The sequence below is a fragment of the Lagenorhynchus albirostris genome, chromosome 1, assembly GCF_949774975.1.
Source record: "Lagenorhynchus albirostris chromosome 1, mLagAlb1.1, whole genome shotgun sequence".
Taxonomy (NCBI): Eukaryota; Metazoa; Chordata; class Mammalia; order Artiodactyla; family Delphinidae; genus Lagenorhynchus; species Lagenorhynchus albirostris.
Genome location: NC_083095.1, coordinates 41,736,073 through 41,748,764, shown reverse-complemented (window position 1 = coordinate 41,748,764; position 12,692 = coordinate 41,736,073). Strand labels below are relative to the sequence as shown.

General features: G+C 39.2%; 1 protein-coding gene across 1 annotated transcript in view; it reads right to left on the bottom strand.

Moving 5' to 3' along the window:
• The window catches only part of CCDC175 (coiled-coil domain containing 175), a 76,107-nt gene that overhangs the window by 23,035 nt on the left and 40,380 nt on the right, over positions 1-12,692 (bottom strand). The window contains exons 10-13 of the mRNA XM_060141931.1: positions 11,923-12,033; positions 11,020-11,091; positions 3,467-3,602; positions 2,786-2,917 (exon numbers count right to left, since the gene is read on the bottom strand). Coding sequence (XP_059997914.1) covers positions 2,786-2,917; positions 3,467-3,602; positions 11,020-11,091; positions 11,923-12,033 — 451 coding nt within the window. The remainder of the gene's footprint in view (positions 1-2,785; positions 2,918-3,466; positions 3,603-11,019; positions 11,092-11,922; positions 12,034-12,692) is intronic.

Sequence of the window (12,692 nt, the reverse complement as noted above, 5' to 3'; positions counted from 1 at the left end):
CACTATTAAACCTAATGATTTTGCTCCCCCTCCCCGTGAATTTGGCTCTGTCAGTCCAGAGATCTTACTACTGGTGAGAAGAATGATTCTATCAAGGGTACAATAATGGTTCCATAAACCAAAATCTGAGGGTGGTTCCTCTCCAATTTGGGCTCCTCATGCCACTGAACTAAAGGCAGAAATGGGATTCCAATGTGCCCAGGGTTGCTGATGATGATTTTCAAGGGGAAAAGGGATTTATAATAATGGCGCACAAGCTGCCATCTGTCTATGACTTTGTGTAAATGAGGCAGAGGTGGACAGAGTCCTGCAGGGAGCACACAGCCTGGCAAGCAGACTGTCTGCAGAAATTTTCTCATCTGCAGCCTTATACTTTTAATTTACTTATTTTGCCTAATTTCATTGTATAAGCTTGAATGCAATGTTAAATGGTGTCCTTGTCTTATTCCTGACTCTAAGAGGATTGCCTTCATTCGTTTACCATTAAGTACGACTGGTAACCTCCGTCAGCTCTATTTCAAAAAACGTCTGAGATGCTGACTACTTCCAACCACCTCCTCAGTTATCATTCTGGTTCAAGCTACTTGAACCACCTGGTGTATTGCTCTAGCTTGCTAATTGGTCTTCCTGCATCCACCAGTGCTTTCCTAAATTCTGCTCAACATAGCAGCTAGAGTGATCCTATTTAAATGAAAATCAGATTATTTCAGAATAAATAATCTTCACTCAGAACCTACTACTGGCTTCCCAGCCCATGCAGAGTGAAAGACAAAGTTCTCACAAGGTGTGGCAAGCCTGGGGATGCCCCTTTTAGATCTACCCTCAAGGAAGAATTCACTGTCCTGTGGCAAGGAGTGTGGTTAGCTGACAGCCTCCAGTGTGGTTGGCTCCTTCAGAGTGGCCTTGGCTATCTAGCCAAGACCATGTTCTTTGAGGGGTGGCTTCCAACTAACTGTGTGAGCGAAGAGATGGTACAAGGGTATAGCCATTTCTGCCCAAGGCAGGCCTCTTCTAATGGACGATCCTTGCTCTGGAGTTCCCCAGAGAGTTTGCAGTTTACATAATGGTCCCTGCCCAGTCCTTTCATAGGCATTACACCCTAATAAACCTTTGCACTCCTAATTCCATGTCAGCATCTGCTTCTGGAAGATGAGTCCCTAGAACCTCCAGCACTCTCCCCCATCTCTGCTGCGGCCACACTGCCTCCTTGTCAGTCCGCAAATAGGACAGTCCTGTGTCAGAACCTGCATGCTCAGCATGTCCTCTGCTTGCAGCCACCTTCGCCAGATATCTGCACATCACACTTCCTCATAGCCTTTGGGGCTATACCCTTCCCTGATTCCCTGTTTAAAATGGTGCACAGACCGCATCACACACACTCACCCTATCCCACTTCCCTGTTTTATTTTCTCTAGAGCATTCATCACCACTGAATATATTACATGTTCTACTGTTTATCTTGTTATTTTCAATCTCCCCCACCCCACTAGAATGTAAGCTTCATAAGGCTTCTGCTTCTTTCCCCCTTTTTAAAAATTTCTGTTTTTCAGCATCTAGAAAAATACTGGGTACCCACACATGCTACAACCAATGGAGAAATGCTTTCCGCCTTGCTTCTTCCTTCTGTTCCTTCTAATTTTGTATAGGTTTGTGCAATGCTTTCTTTCCCTGGTTTGTTCCCTGAGTTGTGCCAGTTCCCATTTCCCCTCTTCCTATTTCTGGCCATCCCTTTCTGACGTCTCTTCCCTGAGTTCCTGTATTTCCATATTGCTAATCTTCCTTGGCACTTCTATGAAATTATTTTTTTCTGAACTCATGGAGGGATGTTGAGTCACAGTTTTCAACACCATTTCCAGCACCATTTTTCTGAGTGCTCTTCATTTGATGGAAAGTTTCATTGCCCCTTCACTTGTTTTTCTCATAGTATTTTTGTGTGGAAGACATATCTGCTTCTTTTTTGCTAGTTACATCAGAAAGAATTGGCTTTTTCTGGGACCAGTTATCTGCAGAGGGTTTCTGCAGGATGTGGCAGGGTGTGTGTGTGGTGGGAGGAAGAGTGGGCTTGGACCAGGGTAAGATCTAAACTTTGAAGTGTAAGGACTCCCTACTCCCTTGCCTTCAAATAAAGCTTCTCTTCGGGGTAGTCAGGCCTTCTTTTCCCTCTTCAAACTGAATCAAGTTGAGGAAGTCTTCTGCTACCATCTCTTTTCTCCTCAGCTACTCTTCCAATGGTGGTCTCCAAGAAACATGGCCTTGTCTATCAAGGTAACACCATCACCTTGAAAAGGTTTGTTTTCTGCTGTGTTTCCAGAGACCTAGCCACTCTGGGCCCCTTGGGTCCTTGCAGTGACTTTTCTCTCCACTTCCCCCATCATCCATGCTCTATTCTACCTCAGGTCAGCCCTTGGCAGTTCCCAGGTCAGTGCCATGCCCTGTCTTTAAGGAGGACTTCTGAGATTGGCCTCCTTGGTCTCCCTCACCCTTCATTACTCTCTCCAGCCTCTCCTGTTCCAGCTCTTCATGGTTTTATCCAACACTCTACCTGTCTCCATGGATTTTGCCAGCACTTCCACAAAACTTGGAGTGTGTGATTTTTTTTAACTGAAAACATATTTCTTGTTGTTCTATTTCTTTTTTAGAAAAAGAAGAAAGATTCATAATTTAATTGTAGCCTTGTTTATACTAGAAGATTTACTTTACTTCTAACTGATTAAAATAGCATGAAATACACCCTCCCCTGCATATCACCATCTAAAATTATTCTTAGAAGTAAAATAAAATTTACCTCATACTCACTCAACTCTTGAATTAACTCTTTTTCTTTGGCAACAAATTCCTCTTCCTCTTGTTTTAATTCTAATGTAAGTTGTTCGATCTGTGCCAAAAACTCATTGACCTCATTTTCTCTAAAACTGGTCTAATTAGGGGAAATAAATGAGGATTTATCATTTGTTTTGTAGCAGTCAGCATTAAATTTTCAAACAGCCAGGTAAATTAATATTTCTGTGCATGAGACTTGGCTCTGATTTCAGGTTATATTATTTCTCAGTAACCACTGAGGAGGATCTTTTTTTCCCTCCAGAGATTAATTTCTTCACCAAACAATAGCTATAAATGACTTGAGGAAATGGGGAATGGGAATAGTAGGGGATGGAGGGTAGGCACAGGATGAATATAGGAGCTAAATAAATGATGTTTAGTCTCCTTATTTTTAGATAGTTTCCCTAAACACTATCTTCAAGTTTCAGTTACATGCTTCAAAAGCATATTCTGGACAGAACTGCTACTTTGCTAAATTCCTATAGTTAATACAGAGCAATTGTCTACATTTCTCAAGGAAGTTACATAATTCACTCTAAACATGAAATCAGCAGAAAGCAAAATACCTTTTAATAAGGTAAGGTTTAATGAAATATTGAAGAATTACTGACATGCAATATAGGGAGTAAATACTAAGTTCCTTTACCTCTTGTAATAATTTACTGCGTCTAAGTTCAGCATCCTGAATTTTCTCTAAAATTTCTTGTATTTCAGCCCATATCTTGTTGGTCCAACGTGCATGTTTTTTTAGCAAACAAGCTATTTTCCACTGAGTTATAATACTAGAGATTAGAACAAAAAGAATTATCATCAGACTGACATCACAGTTTACTGAAAAGATGAAGGAATTCAAAACAAAACAAATCCTACTATGATTATATAAAATTGTTCGTGCTATTGATGTTGTAGACTAGACATATTAGCTGAAAAAATAAGACAAAACATTAACTGCCTCAATGCCATCTCTGCAAGTTGCTTCACATTAAGTTGTGTCAGTACATCTAACAGGACAGTGGACAAACCACACTTTACCTAGAGCTTGCCTCCTCTAGGTAAAGGATAGAAATGGGGAAGGCTCAGGGGTGTTGGAAAAAGAAGAGTCCCAGACAGAAATAGTAAAAGAATTACCTAAACTACTCAAAGTGCTAGTAAGAAATTTCAAGCTTCTAGGTTCTCAAATTTTTCTCTCCACTCTAACATAAAAAAGCTATATAACCAGAGAAGAGTAAAAATGTGCAACTGGAGTCTTAAAAATAATATTATAATAATGACAACAATAATAAAATATAGCTATGTTTCTGCAAGTGCTTTCTAGGTGTCAGGCACTGAGCTACATACTGTACATCGATCATCTCATTTACCATTCACAACAACCTTACAAGGCGGGTGCTACTATCATTCCTCACTGTATAGGGATGGGAGCAGAGAGATTATTAAATAACTTAGCCCCGGTCACAGAGCCAATAAGAGGCAGAGCAAACAAAGTAGTCCATCTGTAGAGCCTGTGTACTTAACCACTCTCCTCTGTCCCTGCACATCACCTTCCTTACTGGTGCAAAGAGGCATTGCACATCTTGGCAATTTTACTCTTTGGTGACTTGCCATGATTAGAATGAAAAACTCTGTTTCTGTTTAATGCCAAAAAAATAAAACTAACAAACACATCTAGATCCAAGAAAACTCACAATTTAATTTGGGAAAATAATTTCCTTGGACTCTAGCAAGCACTCTGACATCCTTCCAACTTTGGGGCACTGTTAATTAAGATAACATATACTGAGATTGGTTCAAGATGGCAGAGTAGAAGGACATGCACTCACTCCCTCTTGTGAGAGCACCGGAATCACAATTAACTGCTGAACAATCATCAGCAGGAAGACACTGGAACTCACCAAAAAAGATACCCCACATCAAAGATGAAGGAGAAGCCACAATGAGACAGTAGGAGGGGCACAATCAAATAAAATCAAATCCCATAACCATTGGGTGGGTGACTCACAAACTGGAGAACAATTACACTACAGAAGTCCACCCACTGGAGTGAAGGTTCTGAGCCCCACGTCAGGCTTCCCAACCTGGGGATATGGCAATGGGAGGAGGAATTCCTAGAGAATCCAACTTTGAAGGCGAGTGGGATTTGATTACAGGACTTCAACAGGACTGGAGGAAACAGAGACTGCACTGTTGAAGGGCACACACAAACAAGTGTGCACATCAGGACTCAGGGGAAAGAAGCAGTGACCCCATAGGAGACTGAATCAGACCCACCTGCTAGTGTTGGAGGGTCTCCTCCAGAGGTGGGGGAGGGATGTGGCTCACTGCAGGGACAAGGACAATGGCAGCAGAAGTTCTAGGAAGTACTCCTTGGTGTGAGCCCTCCCAGAGTCCACCATTAGCCCAACCAAAGAGCCTGCAGGCTCAGGTGCTGGGTCACCTCAGGCCAAACAACCAACAGGGAGGGAACTCAGCCCCACCATCAGCAGACAAGGGGATTAAAGTTTTACTGAGCTCTGCCCACCAGAGCAACAGCCAGCTCTACCCACCACCAGTCCCTCCCATCAGGAAGTTTGCACAAGCCTCTTAGATAGCCTCTCCACCAGAGGACAGACAGCAGAAACAAGAAGAACTACAATCCTGAAGCCTGTGGAAAGAAAACCATATTCACAGAAAGACAGACAAAATGAAAAGGCAGGGCTTCCCTGGTGGCGCCGTGGTTGAGAGTCCACCTGCCGATGCAGGGTACATGGGTTCATGCCCCGGTCTGGGAGGATCCCATATGCTGCGGAATGGCTGGGCCCGAGAGCCATGGCCACTGAGCCTGCGCGTCCAGAGCCTGTGCTCTGCAATGGGAGAGGCCACAACAGTGAGAGGCCCACGTACCGCAAAAAAAAAAAAAAAAAGAAAAGGCAGAGGACTATGCACCAGATGAAGGAACAAGATAAAACCCCAGAAAAACAACTAAACAAAGTGGAGATAGGCAACCTTCCAAAAAAGAATTCAGAATAATGATAGTGAAGATGATCCAGAACCTTGGAAAAAGAATGGAGGCAAAGATCGAGAAGATGCAAGAAATGTTTAACAAAGACTTAGAAGAATTAAACAAAAAACACCTAGAAGAATTAAAGAACAAACAAACAGAGATGAACAATACAATAACTGAAATGAAAAATACACTAAAAGGAATCAATAGCAGAATAACTGAGACAGAAGAACAGACAAGTGACCTGGACGACAGAATGGTGGAATTCACTGCCACGGAACAGAATAGAGAAAGAAGAATGAAAAGAAATAAAGACAGCCTAAGAGACCTCTGGGACAACATTAAATGCAACATTCACATTACAGGGGTCCCAGAACGAGAAGAGAGAGAGAAAGGACCTGAGAAAATATTTGAAGAGATTATAGTTGAAAACTTCCCTAACATGGGAAAGGAAATAGCCACCCAAGTACAGGAAGCACAGAGTCCCAGGCAGGATAAACCCAAGTGAAACACACTGAGACACATAGTAATCAAATTGACAGAAATTAAAGACAAAGAAAAACTATTAAAAGCAACAAGGGAAAAAGGACAAATAACATATAAGGGAAGTCCCATAAGGTTAACAGCTGATTTCTCAGAAGAAACTACAAGCCAGAAGGGAGTGGCATGATATACTTAAAGTGATGAAAGGGAAGAACGTACAACCAAGATTAATCTACCTGGCAAGGATCACATTCAGATTCAATAGAGATATCAAAAGCTTTACAGACAAGCAAAAGCTAAGAGAATTCAGCACCACCAAACCAGCTCTACAACAAATGCTAAAGGAACTTCTCTAAGTGGGAGAAGAAAAAGACCTACAAAAATAAACCCAAAACAATTAAGAAAATGGTAATAGGAACATACATATCAATAATTACCTTAAATGTGAATGGATTAAATGCTCCAATCAAAAGACACAGGCTCACTGAATGGACACAAAAACAAGACCCATATATATGCTGTCTACAAGAGGCCCACTTCAGACCTAGGGACACATACAGACTGAAAGTGAGGGGATAGAAAAAGATATTCCATGCAAATGGAAATCAAAAGAAAGCTGGAGAAACAATACTCATATCAGATAAAACAGACTTTAAAATAAAGAATGTTACAAGAGACAAGGAAGGACACTACATAATGATCAAGTGATCCATCCAAGAAAACATAATCATTATAAATATATATGCACCAACACAGAAGCACCTCAATACATAAGGCCATGCTAAGAGCTATAAAAGAGGAAATTGACAATAACACAGTAATAGTGGGGGACTTTAACACCTCACTTACACCAATGGACACAACATGGACACATCATCCAGACAGAAAATTAATAAGGAAACAGAAGCTTTAAATGACACAACAGACCAGAGAGATTTCATTGATATTTATAGGACATTCCATCCAAAAACAGCAGATTACACTTTCTTTTCAAGTGCACAAAGAACATTCTCCAGGATAGATCACATCTTGGATCACAAATCAAGCCTCAGTAAACATAAGAAAATTGAAATCATATCAAGCATCTTTTCTGACCACAATGTTATGAGATTAAAATCAATTACAGGGAAAAAAACATAAAGAACACAAACACATGGAGGCTAAATAATATGTTACTAAATAACCAAGGGATCACTGAAGAAATCAAAGAGGAAATCAAAAAATACCTAGAGATAAATGACAACAAAAACACAATGATCCAAAACCTATGGGATGCAGAAAAATCAGTTCTAAGAGGGAAGTTTATAGCAACACAATCCTACCTCAAGAAACAAGAAACATCTCAAATAAACAAACTAACCTTACACCTAAAGGAACTAGAGAACGCAGAACAAACAAAACCCAAAGTTAGTAGAAGGAAAGAAATCATAAAGATGAGAGCAGAAATAAATGAAATAGAGACAAAGAAAACAATAGCAAAGATCAATAAAACTAAAAGCTGGTTCTTTGAGAAGATACACAAAATTGATAAACCTTTAGCCAGACTCATCAAGAAAAAGAAGGAGAGGACTCAAATCAATAAAATTAGAAATGAAAAAGGAGAAGTTACAATGGATATCGCAGAAATACAAAGCATCCTAAGAGACTACTACAAGCAACTCTATGCCAATAAAATGGATGACCTGGAAGAAATTCTTAGAAAGGTATAACCTTCCAAGACTGAACCAGGAAGAGATAGAAAATATGAACAGACCAAGTAATGAAATTGAAACTGTGATTAAAAATCTTACAACAAACAAAAGCCCAGGACCAGATGGCTTCACAGGTGAATTCTATAAAGCATTTAGACAAGAGCTAACACCCATCTGTCTCAAACTCTTCCAAAAAACTGCAGAGGAAGGAACACTCTCAAATTCATTCTACAAGGCCACTATCACCCTGATACCAAAACCAGACAAAGATACTACAAAAAGAGAAAATTACAGACCAGTATCACTGATGAATATAGATGCAAAAATCCTCAAGAAAATACTAGCAAACAGAATCCAACAACACATTAAAAGGATCATACACCATGATCAAGTGGGAATTATCCCAGGGATGCAAGGATTCTTCAATATAGGCAAATCAATCAATGTGATACACCATATTAGCAAATTGAAGAAAAACCATATGACCATCTCAAAAGATGCAGAAAAAGCTTTTGACAAAATGCATCACCCATTTATGATAAGAACTCCCCAGAGAGTGGGCATAGAGGGAACCTACCTCAACATAATAAAGGCCATATACAACAAACCCACAGCAAACATCATTCTCATTGGTGAAAAACTGAAAGCATTTCCTCTAAGATCAGGGACAAGACAAGGATGTCCACTGTCATCACTATTATTCAACATAGTTTTGGAAGTCCTAGCCACAGCAATCAGAGAAGAAAAAGAAATAAAAGGAATACAAATTGGAAAAGAAGAAGTAAAATTGTCACTGTTTGCAGATGCCATGGTACTATACATAGAGAATCCTAAAGATGTCACGAGAAAACTACTAGAGCTAATCAATGGATTTGGTAAAGTTGCAGGACGCAGAATTAATGCACAGAAATCTCTTGCATTCCTATATGCTAACAACAAGGTATCAGAAAGAGAAAGTAAGGAAACAATACCATTCACCATTGCAACAAAAAGAATAAAATACTTAGGAATGAACCTACCTAAGGAAGTAAAATACCTGTACTCAGAAAACTATAAGATACTGATGAAAGAAATCAAAGATGACACAAACAGATGGAGAGATATACCATGTTCTTGGATTGGAAGAATCAATATTGTGAAAATGACTATACTACCCAAAGCAATCTACAGATTCAATGCAATCCCTAGCAAACTAGCAATGGCATTTTTTTACAGAACTAGAATAAAAAATCTTAAAATTTGTATGGCGACACAAAAGACCCTGAATAGCCAAAGCGATCCTGAGGGAAAAAAACGGAGCTGGAGGAACCAGACTCCCTGTCTTCAGACTATACTACAAAGCTACAGTAATCAAGACAATATTGTACTGGCACAAAAACAGAAATACAGATCAATGGAACCGGATAGAAAACCCAGAGATAAATCCAAATACCTGGTCAGCTAATCTATGACAAAGGAGGCAAGGATATACAATGGAGAAAAGACAGTCTCTTAAATAAGTGGTGCTGGGAAAACTGGACAGCTACATGTGAAAGAATGAAATTATAACACTCCCTAACACCATACACAATAATAAACTCAAAATGGCTTAAAGACCTAAATGGAAGACTGGACACTATAAAACTCTTAGAGGAAAACAGGAAGAACACTCTTTTTTTTTTTTTTGCGGTACGCGGGCCTCTCACTGTTGCAGCCTCTCCCGTTGTAGAGCACAGGCTCCAGGCGCGCAGGTTCAGCGGCCATGGCTCACGGGCCTAGCCGCTCCATGGCATGTGGGATCTTCCCGGACCGGGGCACGAACCCGTGTCCCCTGCATCGGCAGGCAGACTCTCAACCACTGCACCACCAGGGAAGCCCCAGGAAGAACACTCTTTGACATAAATCACAGCAAGATCTTTTTTGATCCACCTCCTAGAGTAATGGAAATAAAAACAAGAATAAACAAATGGGACCTAATGAAACTTCAAAGCTTTTGCACAGCAAAGGAAACTATAAACAAGAAAAGAAGGCAACTCTCAGAATGGGAGAAAATATTTGCAAATGAATCAATGGACAAAAGATTAATCTCCAAACTATATAAACAGCTCATGCAGCTCAATATTAAAGAAACACACAACCCAATCCAAAAATGGGCAGAAGACCTAAATAGACATTTCTCCCAAGAAGACATACAGATGGCCAAGAAGCACATGAAAAGCTGCTCAACGTCACTATTTATTAGAGAAATGCAAATCAAAACTACAATGAGGTATCACCTCACACCAGTTAGAATGGGCATCATCAGAAAATCTACAAACAACAAATGCTGGAGAGGGTGTGGAGAAAAGGGAACCCTCTTGGTCTGTTGGTGGGAATGTAAATTGATACAGCCACTATGGAGAACAGTATGGAGGTTCCTTAAAAAACTGAAAATAGAATTACCATATGACCCAGTAATCCCACTACTGGGCATATACCGACAGAAAACCATAATTCAAAAAGACACATGCACCCCAATGTTCATTGCAGCACTATTTACAATAGCCAGGTCATGGAAGCAACCTAAATGCCCATCAACAGACGAATGGATAAAGAAGATGTGGTACATATGTACAATGGACAGACAAATGGATAAAGAAGATATGGAACATATACACAGTGGAATATTACTTAGTCATAAAAAGGAATGAAACTGGGTCATTTGTAGAGATGTGGATGGACCTAGAGACTGTCATACAGAGTGAAGTAAGTCAGAAAGAGAAAAACAAATATTGAATATTAACATATATATGTGAAATCTAGAAAAACAGTACAGATGAACTGGTTTGCAAGGCAGAAATAGAGACACAAATGTAAAGAATAAACGTATGGACACCAAGGGGGGAAAGCTGAGGGGGTGTGCGGGGGGTGGGATGAATTTGGAGATTGGGATTGAAATAAATACAGTAATATGTATAAAATACATAACTAATAAGGACCTGCTGTATAAAAATATAAATAAATAAAATTAAATTTTAAAAAGATAACATATACTACTTATAATATAAATGAGTTTTCTTTTTTTACCATCTCTGAAGTTTTCTTTCCAGGTTATCGTTCAGGACTTTTATTTGTTTCCGATATGCTTCCTTTGTTGCTCTAAAAACAAGAAAAATATATTGGATTTTGCATTTGTGGGAGCTGTTAAAATGTATAGTAGACTGTATGTATAATTCACATGCACAATAAGGCTACCATCTAATTGGGAGATAAAACAAACCTTGTGAAACAACAGATTTTATTGGCAGACTAATGGAAAGACAATTACAATTTTTGCAAGTGTAAACTGATTTTGCAAGTATTCCAGCCAAGGATAGAGAAGAACGGATTTTGGCGAGGCAGTTGAGGAAAGGTTATTAGAGGATAATGTTTAATAGAGGGAGGAACATGGATTGCCAGAATGGAGGTGCAATCTCACCAAGGAAAGGACATCATCCTATGCAAAGAAACAGAGGAAAGGAGCAGCAAGTCAGGACTCTTGTGACTAAGGCAAACTTGCTGCATACAGAGGACATGAAGGGAAATAACACTGACATAGGAAGGGTTAAGGTCAACAAATTGGTGAGGAACTCTGGGTTCTAGACTGAGTTCTGATTTACTGCCATGTATAATTTAGAAAGCCAATAAATATTCTTGAATTAGGGATAAGTGGTAACTAAGGATAGAAGATGTGCTTGTGAATCTGGGATGAAGGGGAATGTGAAGGCTGTAACAGAGGTATTAGACACAGCTTATGTACAACTCAGTGCCTGTCTATCCTTTCAGTGAAAGATTCGATGATAATGACTTTTCTGGACTGTAAAAGAGAGTCAATTATGAACCTCCTTTTCTATAGTATATTAGAAATTGGCATAGATTTGTTGCTACCATTTATTAAAAAGATAAATGTAGAGGAATGAAGATTAAAATTTTCAAAGGCAACAAACATACCGATGAAGCTCATTGAGTCTGATAAGTCCTTCTTCCATATTTCTGATGTCTACTTTTCTTTTTGATAGGAAGTTTTCTTTCTGAGATATAAATGCCAGTTGTTTCTGATTTCTACCATGAAAAAACAGAGTAATCATATATTTAAGGTTGAAATAATCATTTTTAACTCCTCAGCATAAGAAAATATGCAACCACAAACAAGAATTTAAAAAGTAGTTTGGAAAGTTTAGTTCATGAACTGTTTATCAAATAAATTAGTAAAAATAGAAACAAAGTCTTTTTGCTAGTGGTGGCTAAATTTATGAAAATCTCTAAGCCATGAAAGGAACATTAACTGCAATAGTAACCATAAAAGCACAAGAACAATTCTATAGTATTTTATCATGCTGAGTGGGTGTGTCTCTTTTAATGAATTTATCAGTTCTGTTATGTTATTTTGTAAAAGGTGAAGGAATCAATCAGACCGACTTTGGATAGTGGTCTACCTCTTCCTAGTAGTGTGACCTTGAAAAGAGACTTCACCTATGGATGAGTCTCAGTTTCCCCATCCATAAAGTGGGGATCACAATACCTATCTCACTGGTTTTAAGGATTAACCGAGATGTGAAGTGACAACGCCAGTGGGTGGCACTCATGAGGCATTTTGTAAAGAGTGGTTATTTTTCATCTCTAACTTACAGAGAAAATAATGGGAAGTTTATGATTTTGTTCAAATTTCTAGACATTGATAGGAATGTGCTTGTAACAGGAAGTACTTTATCTAAGTGTCT